The 21,704-nt window shown below is 43.7% G+C and overlaps 3 protein-coding genes and 1 pseudogene across 3 annotated transcripts; 2 read left to right on the forward strand and 2 right to left on the reverse strand.

Moving 5' to 3' along the window:
• The first annotated feature begins 71 nt into the window (after positions 1 to 71).
• LOC110989669 (ribonuclease P protein subunit p21-like) lies at positions 72 to 3,632 on the forward strand. Its single transcript, XM_022254218.2, has 5 exons — positions 72 to 207; positions 599 to 699; positions 1,035 to 1,117; positions 1,762 to 1,884; positions 2,118 to 3,632. The coding sequence occupies exons 1-5, from the start codon at positions 160 to 162 to the stop codon at positions 2,156 to 2,158; spliced, it is 396 nt and encodes a 131-aa protein (XP_022109910.1). The 5' UTR covers positions 72 to 159; the 3' UTR covers positions 2,159 to 3,632.
• On the reverse strand, positions 3,265 to 13,559 carry cpsf4 (cleavage and polyadenylation specific factor 4). Its single transcript, XM_022254217.2, has 7 exons — positions 13,342 to 13,559; positions 11,122 to 11,325; positions 9,819 to 9,914; positions 8,873 to 8,966; positions 7,066 to 7,210; positions 6,464 to 6,592; positions 3,265 to 4,968 (listed from the first exon to the last, which is right to left on the reverse strand). Exons 1-7 carry the CDS (start codon positions 13,442 to 13,444, stop codon positions 4,867 to 4,869), a joined length of 873 nt encoding a protein of 290 aa, XP_022109909.1. The 5' UTR covers positions 13,445 to 13,559; the 3' UTR covers positions 3,265 to 4,866.
• Positions 13,560 to 13,819: 260 nt separating this feature from the next.
• Positions 13,820 to 21,422, reverse strand: LOC110989657 (stomatin-like). Its single transcript, XM_022254200.2, has 6 exons — positions 20,408 to 21,422; positions 19,857 to 19,954; positions 16,814 to 16,969; positions 16,450 to 16,709; positions 15,699 to 15,777; positions 13,820 to 15,250 (listed from the first exon to the last, which is right to left on the reverse strand). Exons 1-6 carry the CDS (start codon positions 20,517 to 20,519, stop codon positions 15,059 to 15,061), a joined length of 897 nt encoding a protein of 298 aa, XP_022109892.2. The 5' UTR covers positions 20,520 to 21,422; the 3' UTR covers positions 13,820 to 15,058.
• On the forward strand, positions 18,028 to 19,381 carry LOC147798604 (uncharacterized; annotated as a pseudogene).
• Positions 21,423 to 21,704: the final 282 nt, after the last annotated feature.

Consider the following 21,704-nt stretch of genomic DNA (forward strand, 5'->3'; position numbering starts at 1 on the left):
TTTGATACAACAAATTAATTTTTTTATGAATGGCCAACAGAGGGCGCAATTACATATAAGAGAGGCGTCTGCATACTATCCATATGCTCTCGCGCTTTGCGTTCGATCGATCGCTGCCATGCCCAGGCCCATTTATGCTGCGCTACTGCAATTGCAAACATGAACCCGAATCAAGACGCTTTACAGAGGATCAATTTTCTCTATCAGGTACGGAAGTCCTGAAAATTGGTTTTCGGGTGTTTAGTAGCTATCAGGTGGCTAAACATCTCCACGTTACTGTCTCTTGTACACACCCAAAGATTGGCATGATTGGTAACAATAACTTCATCAAGATGAAAATCGTGTGTTGCCCATTTCGACAGAATGAAAAGTGTTAACGTTCATGTGTGAAGCTGTGGCCAATAAGCCAACCGGAGTCCTCCAAAAATTAGCCCTCCCAACAAATTTAGCATTCTCACAGAAATTGGCACTGCTACAACAGCCTACCGGTTGTCCCAAGTCTGTGTTTAGAAATATGGTTTCATCTCCAGTAATCATTACATTTCATGTTGAGCTATAATCATTCTTAGATTTTGAACATTCACACATGTACATGTAGGCAGCCCACTGTATGCTCCTGCAGAATCCAGAGAACACCACGCTGGCCAGATTCTACATCACAACAATGAAGAACGTAGCCAAGAAAGCTGTGCTGCGAATGTGAGCTTGGAATTTTGGTTCTACATGTACTTGCAAAATCTTCCTGCAGTGAGCACTTACTGTACCTTAACCATTCTGATGAAACAGAGAAATATTAATCAGTAAATACCATCACGCCTTGGCTCCTAAGCAGAACTGTGTCCTTGAGCAAGGCACTTTGACGCAATTTCTATCTTCACCTACGTATACTTGTAAAAGGTAATGGTGTAAGTCATTTGACCTTTAACAAGCTGGTGAAATAATAGCATATGCTTTGGGTTTTTTTAGAGGCTGTGTTATTTCTTTTATGATCAAGATGTTAAGCTTTTCTAGCAGTGTTCTTTTCTATTTGTTAGACATCCCAACATCAAGAGAACTGTCTGCAAGCGATGTGACCTACTGCTTGTGCCAGGCCTGACCTCCAAGGTCAGGGTCAGAGGTGGGGAAAGAGTCCTTCAACATTTTCATTCTCAATCTGTACTTTGGATATGACTGTCATTGTGAATCAAGTGTGCCTTGGTGGATTTTGGGCACAGTCGGTTTTGGGGTTTTCTCCAGTTTGGTATAATCTGGTTGTGTCTGGTGAAGAAAATGTAGCTTAGTCTAGAATAATATGAGTCCAAATCAGGGCAGGATTATCCTATGGAACATTGCTCACAGAAAAGGCCTGTCAATGCAGTGTTAATTCACACTGAGGCAGAAATCAGCCTACAAATTGCCAATGTTTCTGTACATGTATATGTATAAACTTTGCGTGTGAAGTTTGCCTCTCTGAAGCAAATGATGCCACAAGGGTTTCAAGCCAACATGTTTGGCCCAACTTGCTTCATAGTTCAGTGTAGATTCAGAGTGAAAATGAAGGATCCAGTACTTATTAGCTACCTGGTGCTGGTAAATGTTGGGCAGAGTGGGGCTTGTGGAAAACTTTATCCAGCCCTGGTCCAGTTTACTACAGATTAATTTTTCTAAGTTCTATTAACCTGCACGGAGGATCCAAAAGAAGTCACTGAAGGGAAGTGATCTACTAGTAGCTATGCCATCCTTTGTGATTTCACTTTTTACGATGCCATGCTCGCATTTCAGGCAAACGTCAGAAACACGTTGTGGTGACCTGTCTGGAGTGTGGAGGGGTGAAACGCTTCCTCAGCAACAACAACTACAAGTTGTGGGTGGAGAAACCAGAGTGTACCCAGAATCCTGTTGTTGGTGTGTATGATCCTGTGTATAGACAGTATGCGTGGCTGCCATCTTACAAGCCAATCCTTTTGTTCCACAGGGTATGAACAAAGGAGGTTTGTCTGTGGAAGAAAAGAACTGCCCTGCAAGATGGCTACCATGCAAAGCCTGTATTTGTTAAGTACACGTGTCTGCCCATATTGGTACATTTACTTTGAGTCATAAGTGATACAGTGCCATTATTTGGGTTCTTTTTCTCTCAGGTAAAACGGATCCTACTAGAAGTGAAAGCAACAAAACATGAGATCATTGGTTAGGAAAGATGACTGTCTGCTCGACCACTTCAGTCTCTGCTTTTTTTACTGCCGATGATGTGCATGTCGTGTCGGTAGAGGAGTGTGCCGCCATCTTGGCACTGGATGGAAAAAACTTCAGCTGGCAAACTGATCGTGAGGCATAAGGACTTGTTTGATGGACTGAGAAAATGGCTGTACGTGGGATTGCAGGAGAGGGACTTAGAAACAGATCACAGCTGAAAATGTTGGCCTAGCGAGTTGAAAGCAGCATTTGTCTGCGGACAGAAGCAAACATGCAGAATGCCGTGCAGTTAAGATGTTACTGCAAACGTGAGATGTGATACGCCTGCTTGAAATGACTGCAAATTTTTTAATAGCGATTGTTTCCAGAAGGTTCCTATAAATTCAGGAAGTGGTCAATGTTTATGACACTAATTTGTTAAGAAGCTGGTGTCTCTCACACCATAAAACTTGTACATTACATTGCCATAACATGGTCGTTATCAATCACGAACTCTAACATGCAGAAAACCATACTGCCCTACAAACACCATCAGAAGGTAGCAGCTATTATGTGACTGTGCATTCAAAATGGGCGGAACGTTTGGCAGGTTGTGGTTTATTACAACTGATATAAATCATCCTATTCAACGTTCCCCATCCTCTTTGACATTACATTTATGATGGACCCTGTTAGCAAGGCCAGATCACATCTCCTGAGGACGGTTAGAGCATCCTGGCTGAAACGTGGAGTTAATATTCACTGGTTCTTCTCAGGACCACGCCTCTTCTGAAGAGATAGTTTCCATGGTGTACCCACAAACCTACAGCTCGGATCACATCCAGTTACTGCATCTGTGATGTTACCAGCATTTTTTTAAACGGACGCAGATTTGGATGAAAATGTGAAATTTGGAATTGGGATGTGGTTTTCAAATGTTAAACTATAAGAAATGACGTTATCCCCTTTGAATGCAAACTCACAAGACACCTGTTTACGGAGCAAATAGATTTCCAATTTCATCTCATGCTTTGGTCAAAGAATGCAATTCCTACCCAATCCACACTAACAGTTCTTTTCAAAAGAAACACACAGCAACCCAAAACCAACGTCTTCACTCAATTTGTACAAAACTGGTCACTCAAACCAGAATTTATTCCCCACAATTAACATTTTACAGAGCCAACTCTGAAATCATTTCGTGACACAGGAGACCAAGGTTTTTCTTCCTGTGTGGTCCTCGCTGTGGTGGATTTTTGTTAAAATATAATACAGCTCCGTCACAGCAAAGCATATCTCTGGTGTGTAGTGATGGATGTTATAGGTCCACAAACCTGTGGGGAACGTGTAATCAATGTTACACTGGTCCCCCCCCCCAAAGTCCATGATGAAGGAATCTGAAACCAGTCACTCGCTGTGCATTTGTCTGTGCCAAATAAACGCTGATCCACTAACTGTGGTCTGCATTGATTTCTGGATAACTATGTCTGTTTACCAGTTGAAGAGTGACCTCACAGTAGCCTTTTTGGCAATCTTGCATGGATGCATGAGCATGTACAAGCATGGCTGTGTCCCAAAGTTGTGGCTGTGGCTACAAATAGAAAGCCAGCGACTAGCAGCTGTAGCCACTACTCACAGGTGTGTGTCTTTTGCAGCCGTAGCCCTGTGATTCATACGCATACAGCTTACACATTTCCATGATAAAAACCTGCACTCTAGTCTGATGCGGATTCCTGTGTGAACATACACGCAGGAGGCTTGGGATCACACAGGAGAACCTGATTGGTTCACTATGCCTTTTTGGGATTTAAGAAAATCAATGTTTAACCATTTTGTGGTGTGGCAGAGCGTATGCCCTGTGAGGTGTAAACTTGCTGTATCTCGCAGTGAAAGAACGCCGTCCGTTGAAAGTGCATTTTCCAGGAGTTGGCATATCCTTGCTAGTGCATGAACATCCACATGGTGGACATAATAGTAACCGTAACCCTTCCAGATGGAGCTACATGCAACAGAGACGTGTCCTGTTCACCTAGTTGCACCAGGCAACCAACAGCCGTCCAATAGGATGCTAGTGTTGAGAAAATGGGGGCTAGTCCCATGGAACAGCGGCAACTTAATACCCCGAGGCCATTGGGCCTTGGAAATAGTTGACCTGTTTGATCTTGGTGCACTTTGCAGTGAAGTGACTTGGGCCATGGAGCTCTCTTCCGTCTGGCAGGGTGCCCAGCTGAAACTACCCAGGAGGGCTAGGATTAAATTTAGAGCCAGCAGAGTGTTACCTCCCCAGCGTGTTGCTGCTCTGTTGTACCGCCCTCATCAGGTCAGGCGCAGAGCAGATAATATTCAAAGCACAAACTGTGTTAGCATATTAGCCGGTGTGTACCCCAGTGCACAGCCATTAGATAAATCAAGGTGAGACACCTGATGTCATATGATGGAACATGCACTTTGGTGTGACTCATACACACCACTGGCCCAGCTGGTGCTGCTTGTGGGCTGTTTATACACTGTCTATGACACTGTGCATTTTCAAAATGGCTTTTAAGAGTGCTGCCTGATTGTGCCATGTGCACAGTCTTGTGCAATGGCCATGCAGCAGTCGGCTCGTTCAATTTAAAAATCCATGATGATCGTGCTGTACATTCCAGTGGTTTTGCTGCATCAATCCCAAGCCAAGGTCATGCCAGGCCATGACGGCTTGTTTGTTCGTCGGTGCTACTGCCTGTTGGGCTGTTGCTCTTGGTCACTGTTGGCGTTACTAAGGAATGCCAGATATCCCTTGGGGCATTTGTTGGCAAAGTGGCCGAGCTCCCCGCACTATAAAAACAAGCCAAAAATAAAGAAATGTGGGAGGCAGGTTGGATCCATACAGTGATGGAAATAAGAAAATAAAATTGATTAGCAAATTTGCTAATCATATTGTCATTTGATTAGCATTATGATGAAATTGACTAGCAAAAATGGGCCTGATTCAGTACCATTATACCATGGTATACAGTTTTAATATCCACTGATGTGTACAGCAACGCTTAACACTGGAACAACACACAGGTATGGTATAGCATGGTTGTTGGTTACGGCTCTGGCCCAAAATTGGGTGGAGAAACAATTTTTTACACAATCAAGGGGAAAATTAAAAAAAAACTGCTGTCAGCAAGTCCCTACTCATGATTTTTTGGGGTACCACTTCAGCTCCTGAGATGTTCTACATTTGACCTAGATCAGTTGGTGACTTAAACATTAGTAAAACATTTAACAAGAAAAGGGAAATGGGCTACATGTACATCACTACACATTGCACTGATCAGCAGTCACTGTAAGAGTCCGTGCTTTATTGAGATCTGACAAATGTTCTGCAGAGTTTCGAATGGCTTTGATTTTGGCCTCTTGCAAGCTGCATATCTCAAAGTAAAGGACGATGTCTTTTGACTGATTCTTTTGTTTCAGTCATGGCATATCTCTCTGCCATTTTTCAACAGTACATTTGGACGGTGCTTTTGGCATTTTTGTTGCGCATTGATCACCACGAAATGACAGAAGTTAACATGTGCTTACATATGTGCGAAGCTGGTATCGTGCTTGGGGTGTATGTACCAATGTGTAGTTCATGGCACCACTTATCACGTTTTGAATGTATATGTGTGCACTGTACCGAACTACAGGTGCTTTATAATCTCACCAAATTGCAGCAACCTTGTTTCCCCAAGAGCCGCTGGCCGGCGAGGAGGGGGGGTGTGATGGGCCATTCATGCATGATATTAAAAGAAATTTTTATTCGCAAAAGTTCCACATCAGTTATATGTTTGTCTCGCTTTCTGCGCAAAATGTATCGCATGTTGCGATGCGAATGCAGCCATTTCCATCACTGCCAGTGAGTCAACAGATGAAATACTGAATGATTGTAGCCTCCCAAGTAATGACAAAATGGGAGTTGCACAAATTTGGTTGAGAAAATGCAGACGCATATAGAGTACCCAAGTGAATACGTCATACTCCCGATTATGCGAGTGAAAGGCATTAGTGCCAGAACCGGCGCATGAAACCAACATGTGCGCACCTCCATTCATTTGCACTACACTTCCTGGTTCAAAATGATGTCACACTCCAGTACTCTACAATGATATTAAGCTGTGTGGGAATGCTATGCAATGGAGTCATACATTACTGGCCTTTTCCCACAATGCAGTGTGCTTCTGTTAATTTTAGTGACAGTTGATTAAGCAGTGTTCTGAATCTCTCCTATTCCACCTCTTGGATCCTTTGACTGCTTCTTATGCAATACTCTGACATGTAATAGCAACAGTAAGCTCACCTTGAAGCATTTGATATTTTCCGCGCTACGGAAGTGCCGGATGGGCTGGCCATTGCTGTGTGGTTGTCCTAGGTGCTGACCTGTCCCACCTCCAGCATTTGTGTCCACCATGCCGAGCACGCCGATGGCCTGTTGACCGGCGGAACAGATAGAAGTGGAACAGTGGTACATGCATGACTGTACATGGCAACTTATTTAGTGTATACGCAATGTGCAACTTATGTTTTTAAGTCAGATAGAGAAGTAGAAACATGAGGAGATTTGGCGGTAGACATTTCCTTCAGGTAGAAGGAGTGCTTTGTTTTGGGGCTATAGCATTCTTTCCAGCATCAACAGATGATGAAGGGTGCGAGCCAATGAAGACATAATGTATAAAGATTACTTGAGGCCGAAGACCAGGGTTGTGCACATTCTGATGAAAATTCACAGCACATAATGTGCCTAAATATGCGCAATGAATGTGCATGCAGGGCATCCACCACACTGGATTGCTCACGAGTGGCTGCAAAGAACCACCTACCATACCAGTTACAGGACAAGACCTGTATATAAAATGACAAGGTTGTGATAATACTTGGCAATAATGGGCTTCAAGTACTGACCCTGTCGGATGGTCTGCCTTGCTGCACCCAGGCACTCGATCCCTTGGGACAGTTGGCTGCCTTGTGGCCCACCTCCTTGCAGTTGTGGCAAACGATCTTCTTGATGTTATCCTTGGCTTCCAACACCGGCAGGTCAAACTTGGGGCTGCATAAGATAAGAAAACAAGTTGGGTGAACATGTACGCAGTAAGGTACAGGGGCAAATGTGGTCCCCCCACGTGTCACATACACCGACAAAATGCGTCTCAACAACAGGGGTGTTCAGGGAGGTTTTCACAGAACACTGCACAACAAAGAGACCACAGGCCAAGGGCTTGATGAGGGTCAGGCCCATTCCCAGTGACTTTGTGCACAAACTTAGGCTGATCTCACAGCAGCGCTCGACTGCTGCCAGCGAGCTTGCACTTGCCACGACCATGTCTCACAGTGTAGCAGTGCGCATGCTTGGCAGCGCGTTGCGATTTCAACTAAAATCTATCAAAACAGTAGCAAATTCAACCAAAGGAGGTAGTGTGCCCTTGGCTGTGCTTCGCGACTGCTCGCTGAAGATTTTCTGGAGTGCAGTATTCTCAGTAGGACAGCATGCTTGAGAGATCAATGGACAGGACATTGTCCAATTAAAAAAGAAAATTCACATTAACCACTTCCTGCAGGGGCAGTTATCAATGTTGATGATGCTGGGGCAGGATATTTATATTTTTTTCTGTTTTCAAAATTCTTTAAAAATTCCTATCTTCATTTACTGGACACTTACACCCACGTGAAGGACTGTCTGGTGGCCCCTCTAGCCTGACAAACAAAATCTATTGACGCCTGAGTATTTCAGCCAGGCCTGTAGCCTTGTGGCTCAGAGTGAAAAAATGTTAGTAATTCTCGGCAGCCTGGTCTTTTGTTCCGAGTACAGTCTTTTGTTACAGGGCCCTGTTCTCTTTGTCCGAGTTTGGAGACCCCGGCCACGCATATAAAGCATACGTGTCCGGATCCGGAATCCCCGGCAGGAAGTGGTTAACCCTTTTTGCATAGTGCATTTTGGGCAAAGTTGACCTATATGTCAGAATCAGTAAAAGGACCCATATATGGGTCCGTGTTCTGTGAAAATCAAGTGAAAAGGAATTTTTGACTGTGGCTGTTGCAGCAAAAGGTGGGTTAACCACTACCAGCCGGGGACTCCGAAATCGGAGCCGTATACTTTATATGCGTGGCCGGGGTCTCCGAACTCGGACAAAGGAAACAGGGCCCTGTAACAAAAGACCGTACTTCGAACAAAAGACCAGGCTGCTGGGCATTACCGGCATTTTTCACTCTCAAAAGTGGTGATAATCCAGCGTTGTTTTGAAACCGTATACCTGGGTTTGGGGCATTGAGAGCAAGCGGATTACCACCGGGGACAAAAGCGCTCCACCACCGCAGCGATGAGCCACACAGCACCGCTGCACGCTAATCTGGCCCCTATTGAAAAGAGGTCAGCAGTGCACTGAGCCAGGTTCGTGAACAAAAGACAGTTGTATAACACCGCACAATCTGGGCTCTGTTTACAAGGCTGCAGGCCTGGCTGAAATATTCGGGCGTCAATGAAGGTCACTTGTCAACTTAGAGTAGTGCCTAAAGATTACTCCGTGCGGCTATAAACGACTGTTAAATGGAATGATGAATTGTTGAAGGATTTTGAAAATGGAAAAAATGATAGTCATGCCGGCCCAGCATCATCAATGTTGAAAAATGCCCGGCACGAAGTGGTTAATGAACAACCATTAAGCTCGCTGCTCATGCACAATACATCATGAACAGATGCTCGAGCTGAACTTACTGCTGGAATTTACAGTTAGGTCCCTCCAGACAGAAGCCGTTGAGGTAATTCTGGCACATCACCCGCCGCACGTGTCGGTTCTTACACAGTGGACCTGGATAAAATAATCATGAAATGAATTCCTAGTAACAAGGAAGACATATTTGTATTATATGCTTCAGGGAAAACACCAAGCTTTAAAAAAAAAGGAATCCATTAAATCTGTTGATTCTGAGGTCCATTTCAAAGAGATGTCAAGAACAGAAATGTGTCAAGGAAAGTAATACGTACATAGCATGAACATATCAACAACCATGATGTCACACAATGCATTTCTACTGCGTGAGCATGCAATACCCTTCCAGTGTTTTAGGAACCAACTAAAGCAATCCAGTGTTACTTTGTGGTTGGCAGTTTCCATATCTTTTTGCACTGTCCTTGTTTCACGTGCTACAGAAGGCCATAAAATCCGAGCATGTCATGTGGGAGGTACACTGAGAACCGTGACCCAGGCAATGCTGTCGATTTTTGAACTCAGATATGATACTGCCTGTGGTTTTTGTGCAAAAAATAGTCCTAACCTGGTCGGATTTTCTCTTGGCACAATCTTACTTCTATAACAACAGTGGAATACATCTCAATTGGCAACCATCGTGAATACAACAAAATGCAACATGATGCAACGTTGAAATTGGTTGCACTATGCAGTGTCCTAGACAGATACCAGGATTCCAGTTACGCAGTACACCCTGCCTCCTACATTGACTGCTGACTGCTCAATGCAACAATGGACAACTTGAAACCACGGTTGCATTTTGTTGCATTTTAGCACAACTAGGGATAATACATTCAATCAGAACTCTCCTTCTACGCATCCAAAAAGAATAAATGAAAGTAGGACTGATGATAAATTGAAATTACGCCTTGATGTCAATTAAAGAAGAAAACAAAAAGCAGGGAAACCCACCGTGTTTACAGAATCCCCTGTCATACCATGGGCAATCCTTGACTTTACTCTCCGGGTCGATGTGAAGAAATGGACATTCCTTGTTGCTACACATACCTGCAGAGTAGACAAACCGCAACGGAAGTCACCAACAAGAAATCTGTCTCACAGGGCCTCGGGAACTGACTCCATTCATGAAGCATTGACAGCTTTGCATGACCCCCATCACCATCACGCTCCCAACCCTAACTTCCCAAATCCTCCAAAATCCTCTGAGTGGTATTTGCAGGTTTGGCCGTTCTCAGGGTGGTTTGGGACCTTTGAGGTTTTCAAAGCTTATGGAAATTTCCAGTTTTGTGAGAGACAATGGTGTAATATCAGAGCCTTCTTCACGCAGTGAGTTATCCAGTCGTATGCCTACTGGGGGAGAGTGGACTTCTTCCCCAGTAGGGGTTCCTTACCCCTGGGTGTCCTCCCCTCCCCACTTAACATTTCAAAATGTACACGTTTCATTTGCTTCCAATGCCCTCTTGAGAAAGTGCATACATCCACGGGTACCACCCCCCCAAAATGTCACCCCGGAGTTAAGGCGCCTTTGCACATGTGCGTCAACACTTGTGCTAAGCACTGCGTATCCGAACGCAACGTAAAATGTGTGCTATGTTAATGGGTCGATTTTTGTGTCCGTGAAAGTGAAACCCATGAAGACATCATGTATGCAATGCATCCACTGTACATATACATGTATGGAAAGGCATCTTTGCACCAATCCAATTGTCCGAGCTGCTTTCCTCATGCAATAAGTGAGCTTCTTTGAGCCATCTTTGAGCTTCTTTGTTCTCTGTCCTTTCACCAGATGGTGGGCAATCAACAAGCAAACATGGGGTATAAATTGCAACAATAAGTGACGTCATCTGACATTGTTCAGGTTATCGAAAGCACAGATTCTCAAAAATGTAAAAGAGAGCAACCAAACCTACTTGACAGCAAGAGCGGCCTAAGATCTTAAGAAATGGCACAAATTCTTGAAGCCTTCACCATTTCTCATTTGCGACCTGCTCAGTAAGAATGAGTCACGAGTCGCCAGAGCCACTTTGAGTAACAGGCCTTGAAAAGATTCTTGCACCATGAAAATCAATGGGAACCATCAACATTTTCAAACACTCGATGTCCATTTCTTAGTTAAAATAAGCAATGCATGAAAACAAAGAGCTAAGCTTCTTTCCGATTCTAACCAAAACAAAATGACTGGGGAAGGAAAATGGCCCTATGACTCATTTTCAAAGAGCAGGTCACATTTGGGGAAAACCAAACTCGGGCTTACCAAACTTTGTGAAGAAGAAACACTCAGGCATTTTGGTCATGTCGTACTGGTGAAGGAACTCGCACTCATCGCCCTTCTTACACAACCCCCTCAGCCAGTGTTTGCACACCACGCTTTTCTCGCCCCCAACGTGGCGGTAGGGACACATCGCCCCCTTGCTGCAGCTGTTCTGCTTGTAGAACTGACACACCGCTGCACCTGATTCTGTGGAGATGACAAATGCAAGTGCATATGAAAAAGTGAAACTCAAATCATCGACATCCTGTACTTTTGTTGGGTGCGATCGACTGATCAGCACAATCACTCTATCTTTGCATGATCTATCGATCTTACTGCACGATCTGCCAATAATTCCTCTTTCGGCCAACTGCCTTTCCTTTTTGAAAAAGGGATTGAGGATAACTCAATATATTGTTGATTCTGGCAATTAAAGATGTATGTTCTGTTCTGAGCAGAGGGTCCTGAAAGAAGGGTTGCCAATTTAAATCGCCCTGGTTAAAATTGTCAATTTAAATTGAGATTTAAATCAAACGATTTTAAAAAATTTAATGACCTAAATCAGTTTTTAATTTTTTTTTCTAAAGAACTTTATCCAACTGATTTGTAATTTTTTTAAAGAAAAAAAAAAGATTGATATGCATGCTTGAAATCAATGTGCGCACTGACCAGAGACGAAAGACTTTTTAGGCCTTAGATTCAACATAAGAATCGAAGGATAATCATGATTTAATTTGATACAGAGTACCAAAGTGTGACATCACTGTGAACTAGAAAGTGCAGTGCAAGCGAATGGATTACGCATGCGTGTTGGTTCCTCCGCTGGTTCTCGCACTAATGCCTTTTACACACATAATTGTGCATGTGACGTATTCATTTTACTCTATAAAGTGTCCACCTCCGAGTTTAACATGGTTAAATCTGTGAATCAGAGTAGCGTACATGTACATCTGTCTTTCACAGTTCACTCATGTCTGCTAGCCTGACAAAATGCCTGACGAGGGCCAACCGCCAGTTTTGTTCTGGTCTTCTTTCTTGCTCTACAATGGCAAATCTCCCCACATTAAGGCTCCCCACTCCGAGCCACACAAAAGAGGGCATGTTTTTTTTAGTACTCACTGCATAGGCAGGTGCGCGTTTATAATGGAGATCAATGGAGTATTTCACATGGACCTCGCTGAGTATGCGCAACCAATTTATTCCTTAATGTATGGTCTTTGCGTACATGCAGATTTCTATGAATGGTAGCTTACATCCCTTTGTTCCAAGTACCAAGAAAAAAAAGGGGGCCAAAACCATGCCACAAAGATCGCTGCTTGTTTGCATCCACGTGTGGCCTCAACAGAAAGTGTTTAATGTGCGACAGCACGCTCAAGTGCACTGGTACCCAATGGCTGTTGCTTGTCATTCCTGCAAATTTACATAAATAATGAGGAGCCCTCTGATTGGTCAGTGACCTCCCAGCGTGCCGCAGCCAACTGCCATTTCAACCAGCGTGGCTAAGAATCACACACATTTCCCTGTCTTGTGTATCAATCGCAGCCGTAGTCAACCATTTTGTCATCTGCACAAGTACACGTGAACCGCATGACTCTCGGACACTGATTGGGAAATATTTGCATTTTTTTTTTTAAAACAGCATGGGTTTGGTCCATTTTTTCCTGGTACTCAGAACAAAGGGATGTAAGCTACCATACATAGAAATCTTGGGGGAAATGGAGCAGCATTTCCATAGGTACACAACTAGAGTAAAATCCCTGTTGGTGCTGAAAAAGGCTCAGTTTCTATGAGGTTTGTAGGAGCGGGGAGCAGATGCTGGACCCCACAGTTCTTGGGGTAAGATGAGACTATGTCACACGATGATTAACAAACATGACAAAGATGGCCACACACAGTTGTTGGCATAGTGTAAGTGGCTCCGATCTTACATTATTTTCATCATACTTTACACCCAAAACTTGATGCAAATGGTAGCCTAGTAGTAGTAGTACTACTAGGCCTAAGACAAATTTCAGTTTTTTACAACACAATGCACAAATGCTTTTTAAAAATATAGAATTTGATGCACAGAAAGGGCAGAAATCATTGATTGAAACCAAACTCTTTTACACGCTCTCAGATATAAAATTTAGAGGTACCGTTTCGATGGACTCTACTAAAGGAGTCTTAGTCTAATTTTATTACGAAACTGGTGCAACATGAGGGCAAGAGGCCATGACTTACTATCCATCCCAGGGAAGGGTAATGGCTGTGATCCTATTTGCTGCTCCAACGCCGTCTCCAAATCAAACCGCAAGCAGTCCACGTTTGCAACTATAGTTTCCATTTCTACGTGATTAATCGGTCAAGTTCAATCATTCAACAGGACATGTAGGCCTAAGTGTCACACAGGAGACAGTCATTGCACCAGCAACACATGAAAACGAAACCATGATAAATGATACGCGTTCAAAACTACGCCCTCTAGTGGTGCACAAAACTGAACTCGAGATTTGGGGGCGGGCGGGGTAGCGCTCTGTATACATGTGCATGGAGCCCGTGACGGCATCTAAACGATGACTTCAGCAACGGTAGCAATGGCATGTACCTGGATCATTTTTGCCGGAAGCCGGGGCGGGTCTGCAGTTGGTTTGGGGTTAGGTTTGGAGGTAACGTTTTAAAGTTTCCCTTCATTACAGAAAATTTGCCTTTCCACAAATCATACTCTAAATAAGACAATGCTTATTGTTTTATTTTTACAAATAAACCCAATGGAATAAAATTCAAGGAAAAAAGTAAAAATTCTGGCAAATTTAGTGTACATAATATATAGCTGTAATATAACTGCATCTTCCTGAACTGATCAACAAATTGTCTTATAAATCCCATTTTCTTATAAATATGCAAAGAAAAATCCAACGACGCACGCCACACAACAATTTCCCCAGCACCAATAACAGCTTTATTGATTATCCATGTAGTTACACAGTTTTTAAGCCAAAAGTGTAAACAATAGTGTTTTCGACGTATTTACAAGATGGAAAAATAATCCCAACAGGGAACCGAAATGACCCTGTAAAACCGCTTTATACTTGCGCATATTGTGGCTGTTTTATAAAGGTCCCTTTATAGTTTCCTTAACAACCCAAGCTCCACGCAAACAGTATGATATCAGGAAAAAATGATAAGGTTAAGCCAAGAAGTTGATGGAAAGTAACATTTGCTGACATATTGCAAAGAGCATAAAAATGACCAGCTGGCTTTCTTTCTTGCATCTATAGGCCTGTTTGACCGCAAGTTTACATCTGTTGAACAACACGATCGTCTTCCGATTTTAATTCATTAAACATTTACACCATGCTGGTCCTTTATGACGTGCCGATATTTACAAGCATGGTACCTCTGAGCCAGGTTTAAAAAGTGTAAGGCATGATTTCCCAATAATAACCGTGTTGTTGCTAAAGGCTACGAGACCACAAAAATTAAAGGCAAAGGAAGTATATACCATGCAAGTAGGACTTAAACAATAAGAAAAAGTTATAAATTATCAGAGTTTTCTTGTAGACAGTAATGCAAGAACGTGTATCGTCTGTACCCCATCGAAACGAGAGCATGTGCAAATTTACAATGATAATAATTGTGCAGAGAATTTTCAATGGTAGGCCCTATTTAAACCTTTGGGAAAAAAAACCGCAATTTAAAAAATTGCATTATACAGTGGTGTATCGAAGGAGGGGGCAAGTTACGCCCCTGGAGACATGCTGCCATCTTAAAGGGACTGAAAGAGGAACATTTGTTTTTCCACCAGACCTGGATACGCCACTGGCATTACATTAAACCCCCTTGAAGGCCCACGTGCCATGTAAATTTGAAAGTTGATAACTGCGAGACGAAACAAACGAATTGAGACATGGCGAAATTAACGTTGTCATGCTGAATCGAGTTGATCAGGCCTAGATGCCTATTTCTTATTCAGTGCAGCAGTGAGTAAGTTGATCGGCAGCGGGAAGATGATGGTGGAGTTCTTCTCGGCCGAGATGGAGTTGAGGGTCTGCAGGTAGCGGAGCTGGAGGGCGTTGGGCGACTCTGAGATGATGTCGGCCGCCTCCTTCAGGGCGCGGGAGGCGTTCTGCTCACCCTCGGCGGCGATCACCTGCATTCGGTTTAACACGAAAAACGTAAACGCAAATTTTTGTATTAGACGAAGTGAGTAATACACAGCAAACGATTTAATGCCGATTATCGCTGAGTTTTTACCGTGCATTTAAACTATCAAATGCGCGTGCACATACGTGTATATGTGTGTGTACTGGTGGTGTGGAGTTGTGATCGAGGAAAAACACAAAATGCCGACAATGCGCTAATATACAATTAATTTGTAGAGTGCCAAAATGCAATTGATTTCTAAAGTCGTGCACCTGTTTTCCATAGAGCAGTCTAGCCTGCGTGCAAGAGTAACCGAAAAGTTAACCTTTAATTATGCAGTACTGCTGCTAAAGTCAATTTAAATTCATCTTCATTGAAGACCCAGAGGAGGAAAATATGCGCGTTTTCAAACCAAACAGGGGAGAAGCCGAACGGCAACTGCGTGTTGGGCTTACCTTGGCACGAGCCTCCCTCGACGCTTCAGCCTCGGCAGCCATGGCTCGCTGCATCTGCCTCGGTAGGCGCACGTCTTTACTGCCATTGACATATCACACCAAAATTTGTCAGTAATGTTTATAGAAAGACTATAAAAAGGTAAAGTTGCTAGTTCTTTTATGTACGATATTTACAGAAAACAATGAAGAAAGAGCTTTTAGCTGCATTGCGCAACGCAACAAAGAAGGGTAGTTTTTATATCTGGTACTAAAGCACCGATTTACTTCATAAAAAATCGGACCAGAATTACTGTTGGGTTTCGAAATACCCAACTGGTGGAGAAAAAAAAGGAAAACTTCAAACTAAAGTTTTACATCCTGACCTGAACTTAAAATGAATGTACATACGTTGTTTGCGTTTCCTTATATTTACCGAGAGTTGTTTCAAGGGTCACTGAAAAATATCCGGTGAAAAATTTATAATTTATTGGAAGGTTATATAAACGCTACAATCATCTCTTTCAAAACTTTGCTCCTAAGTGCAAAGACAAGACGCCTAGAAACCGCCGGCTCTTGAGTTAAAAAAGGCCAAAGCACTTCCATCTCAACGTCATCACACGCGGTGCAAGAAAACATATCCCAAGTGCTTTTGTTTCGGTGACTTAATACACTGCTTTATATCGCTATTCTAAAACCTTTCTTTTTTTCATTCGGGCCCTAAAGACACGCTCAATACACCTTAATTCGGATCAATCGACACCCCTCAACTTACATCTCAACCCTTTCCACCTTGACCCCCCAGGGGTCGGTGGCCTCGTCTAACAGAGACTGCAAGGTGTTGCTGATCTCCTCCCTGTGGCTCAACGTCTCAGCCAGCGTCTTGGTGCCCAGGACGTTACGCAGGGTGGTGGCGGCAAGCAGCTCGGTGGACCGCTTGTAGTTCTCCACGTTGATGACCGCCATGGTGGGGTCTTGCACGCGAAAGTAGACCACTGCGTCAACAGTTACCGTCACACTGTCTTTGGACAGAATCTGAAAACGAATCGATCCCAAATTTTTTTTTAATGCACCATGAATGTAACGCTTTGAAATTTTAATGAAAACGATGCGTAGGGGAAAACAAAGCTTTAGACTACCTCTTGGGGTGGCACGTCAAAGGAGAATGTCCTGAGGTCCACCACTTCCAGTTCATCGATGCAGGGGACGATGAAGAACAGGCCAGGTCCCTTGGGTCCGCCGGGCAGTAGACGCCCGAGTCGAAACAGGATGGCTCGCTCATACTCAGCAATTGTCTGGGATTATTTTTAAATTGAGGCTTTAGTTTCAAGATTAAATACGATTCTAAGCTTTCCATGGTGGAAATGTAACGTGGTAAACCTTGCTGTGACATTGGCGGCTCTGGGGCGTTCATTGTGAGTCAATGCCCCCTCCCAAGGAGAACAGATAACAATAAATAAGAGCAAAGAAAGTCCGTTTCATTTTCTTCCCTTCCGTTCCTTCTGCAAGCGGGTAATATGTACAAAAAAATTAATCTGAACCCTCAGGAAATCAATAAAAGGCTATCCGTTAAAAGCTCCAAATTTTGGACCACTCCCAAAATAATTTAGTGCCCAAGGTTTGGTTCCGGATCCACCCCTGTGGTGACGCCCACAGGAATAATCTCTGCTGGGAAGCAGTGAGGGTATGATACCATCGACTCCTAGTATATAAAAAGATATTTCAACACAGATTAACGGACTTTGAAAATACCTGTGCGAGGATGGGATTGGTGCCTCAAGGAATCATCCTTATTTTCATCGTGGGCAACGATCTGAATGCCCAAGGAAAGGGCTCGATGGTTCATTTCGATGAATATTTATCATATGGAAATGGTTGTGATTGTGTTACTTATGACAGGAAGAACAAGAAGATAGGGGGCATTTTAGCCAAACAACAACGTAGGCATAGACGTTTCAGGCATCCGACGCCCCAACCCTAACCACCCACCATCTCCAACACTGTAGTCAACCTTTCTTTTTCGCCTATAACTGATGCTGAACACAAACCTCTCTCTAAGGGTGTTCATTTCTGTCCCACTCCCCCCACGGTGAAACAGGTAGAACTCAGCCACAATCTCACAGAATACTTCTGCAGGATACGACTTAAAGAATTTTTCTTTGACTCTGCTCCGTGCGACCGGGAGCCCCTCCGTGTCAAAGCACCTGGGTACTCCCTGAGAATTGTGTACCAGCCCCTGAGACCTACGCACAGGCTGCTCATTGACAAGTGAATAACCCTGATCATTTTCGTCATACTCCTCATGATAATCTCTCCAGGGATGAGCGTTCAGCACTCAACTTCCTGCGCTCCCGCACTGACATCATCATCAAGCCAGCAGATAAAAGTTCAGCTGAGGTAATTATGGACCGACAGCAATACATTGATGAAGCCCATCGCCAACTTAATCATACTAACTGTATCCCCTCGATTCTGACCCCACAGGAACATTCTCACAACAGATTCAGCAGGTATTGGACGACATGCGTTCACGTGACCAACTATATCCCCGAAGGTTCATAAGTTTCTGTCCCCTATTGATTGTAGAACCGCCAGGTTTTACGTACTCCCCAAGATCCACAGGGCAGGTAATCCAAGGAGGCCCATCGTTTCTGGAAATGGATCACCCACTGAACACATACCATTGTTCAGAGACATTTTTCTCAAATCCCTCGTTCCACAGATCCCGTCATATATCCACGACACGCCAGACTTCCTACGTGAGCTGGAAAACATCATGAACCAGATTCCCAGCACAGTCATCATTGGAACCTTTAACGTTTCTTCTCTATACTAAAATTCCCCATAGAAGGTATTCGTGCCTGCTGCTCTGCTCTAATGAAGAGCAGACACACAACTCCCCCATCAGTGATGTCGCGACGCTAATGAGACTTGTACTAACCAAAAACAATTTTTCCTTCATGGGCAAACACTATCTACAGGTACATGGCACAGCTATGGGCACCCACATGGCTCCCTCCTTTGCTTGGCTCTTCATGGGTAACCTTGAAGAGCGCATGCTTACTTCAGCACCATGCCGCCCTTGGATCTGGTGGAGATACATTGATGGTGTACTTTTTCATCGGGACCAGTGACAGTGACATCTTCATTAACCATATCAATTCTTTCCACAGGTCAATTAGGTTCAATTCGGAATACATGTATTCTCTCCATCAGGCCAACTTTCTCGAAGTCAGCATCTGGAAGGAGAACAACCTCGTGAGAACTGACCTGTATTCCAAGCCCACAGATACCCATCGGTATCAGCACTCAGGCTGAGACGTATTTGTTCTAATGAATCGGATACATTCTCTGGACACTCCTCCGGTACCACCCACAGAACCAAAGGCACTATCACTTGTAGTTATTTTGTCATATATCTTATGTCTTGCAGGGTGTGCAGTGTTCAGTATTTCGGAGAGACTAAGACCAATCTCAAGAAGCGTTTCTATGGCCACAGATCTGCGGTCAACTCCAAACGACTAGATACCCCTGCAGGCCACCACTCCAACCTTCCTAACCATTCTATGTCTGACATGATCTTACAGGGCATAGAATCTCTTGGGTTCCGTGAAGATGCTGTTCGCTTCAACAGGGAGAAGCTTTGGATCAAACGCCCCCGTTCCATACAACCCCATGGCCTGAACATCCAAGAGGGAAACTACTAATCAACACTCTTTTCTTTCCCTCTCTTTTGTCTGCAGATTATATCCCCCTCCCACGTGGGGTCAAGTTCCATCCATTACATTTTTCTTTGATCTCTTCCCACCTTACATTCCTTTGTAGTTCAACCATGCCTTTCACGCAGTCCCTTCACCCCTTGCACCTTTATCCAGCCTGCAGCTTTCTTGACCTCTCCTTTTGTCCTCTTGCATTTATCCATGCTTGGTTGATTCTCTGTTTGCTTGTTTGTCTTGTCCACTTGTCATTTTGCCTTTGAGAAAGATTCTGCTAGGATCAAGATGTCAGGCCCTCCATATTTTGAGATATGAAAATGGATTTATAATAATGATAATAATGATTATTAAACAGATTTACACGACACACGTTGTTGGAACTCTAACTTGGTGATATTTTTTTTGTCTAAACAAAAATGTATGTTGACTTACTTTGTCCAACGCCAGCTCGCAGATACCTACTTACCTTGAGACAAAACCAGATGGTGAGCGGGAATGTTAAGGAAATAAAAAGAACAGAGAAGAACCAGAGGACGTACGTGCAGCAAGTCATCTGTCCAACGTCTAGAGGTGGAAAACACAATCGAGACATTATGTGCCAAATATCTTAAGGAACTTAAAAAGGAAGGGGTATAACCTATAGCTTGAACTACTGAACAAAATTGTGACAAAAACGCGAATGTTGGGGGAAAAGTGCTTCCCGGGCTGCCTCCCTAACTCAAGACTTATATTTCCACTTTGTCTACATTAATTAGGAATGTAGCGTACAGAATTTTAGTGGCGTACTGCTGTGAAACGTCTTGGATCATCCGTGGTGAACAATAATCGCTCAAAGCAATTATGCAGGCGCTTGTAAACGTCAATATTTCGAGGGGTCACGGACACACGTTATGCCAGTGGAACTTATAATAACCAGAGATCCACTCAAATGCTATGTCTAGTGGCTATCATTATAGCTAACGAAATCCTCGTTAGCGACTTCACATCTTGTTTCCTACACTACAATAATTTGCTTACCATTTCTTTCCTGCATATACAACTGTCGGCTTGCGCCACGTTTTGCTCTGCCAGCCGGCTGCATGCTTGCGCTCGCAACAAGTGGGAAGTTTTCAGCCTCGTTCTGTGTCATCAGAGCTGCTGAACGCGATACTTATATGTTAATATTTGATCGGATGTAAGTGTGTTTTAGTAAACCGAAGCAGCAGTTTTCGAAGCCCACAAGAGACCGCCAACCTTTGAAGTTTGATCGATTCAAGTGCAAGGTCGGTGTGCACGTGACTAAGCCCCAAGCTGCGCGAAAGGGTAAGAAGATTAATGGAGTACAGACTCGCTTCGAGCATAAACAAGCAATCCGGTGAAACTTTGGGTGTCTGCGTGCTGACACGTTGGACCTGCTGCTGGTGTGCTTTCCCCAGAGGAACATCAATGTGCGCGTGAAGTTTGTTGAGTGCAATGACGCCAATCTCTTTCAACGTGATCGCATTATTTTCTAGCACGTGAGCACTGACTAGTTTTTCCCATGTCCTTCCGTTTGATGTGAAAGCAGTACTGATAATCTGGTTATACGATGATCGAAGAAACACATGATGGAATAACTTAGTGTTGCGTTGTCACGTCTCCTACGACAGCTACAAGCTGCCACGGAGGCACATATAACCTCGTCTTTTCGTGTTGGACACTTTCGGACTTCGGGGAAGGGTGTTTTAGTACTTGGCTGAACATGCCACGAATTATCTTCGCCAATCGAGCTATCACAATTCAAAGTTTAGGGTTATCTCGTAAGTCAAGCAATTTCTGAGGAATTATCTAATGTTTCTGAAAGTTAACGGTCGGGAATGCCACCATTTTCTCATATCAACTGCAGCGGCCAGTGACACTTTTTTTCTGAGGGTTGTGAAATATTCACTAAAATATTTCTTGTCTTCTGCAGTCACTCGAAGGCAAATGACCTATGTAGTTCTACCGAGGGACGGTCACCAGTATCCAGAGTAACAGGTGATTATTTCCCACCGTTGGTTCAATGCAAACTTCTGGATTGTTACAGAAGATGAATACTGCACAATTTATGTGCACCGAATCGCCTCTCTTCAAATATCTTTTGTGCGTGTGTGAAAACGGCGCCACTAATCAACCCCAGTCCCTTTCCACAGAGAGTACAAACTGCGTACAGACAGACAAGTTCCTGTTACACCCACGAACTGTTTGATCATCAAACTTTCCACTGAATGACCAAATTTGAGAATTCCTCCAGAGATGAATTTTTTGAGGGAGTTTGATGTTCGCGTAGTGCTGAAAACATCTGCCCCCATCTAAG

The sequence above is a fragment of the Acanthaster planci genome, linkage group LG07, assembly GCF_054643075.1.
Source record: "Acanthaster planci isolate LZ-2023a linkage group LG07, COTS_SCS, whole genome shotgun sequence".
Lineage (NCBI taxonomy): Eukaryota > Metazoa > Echinodermata > Asteroidea > Valvatida > Acanthasteridae > Acanthaster > Acanthaster planci.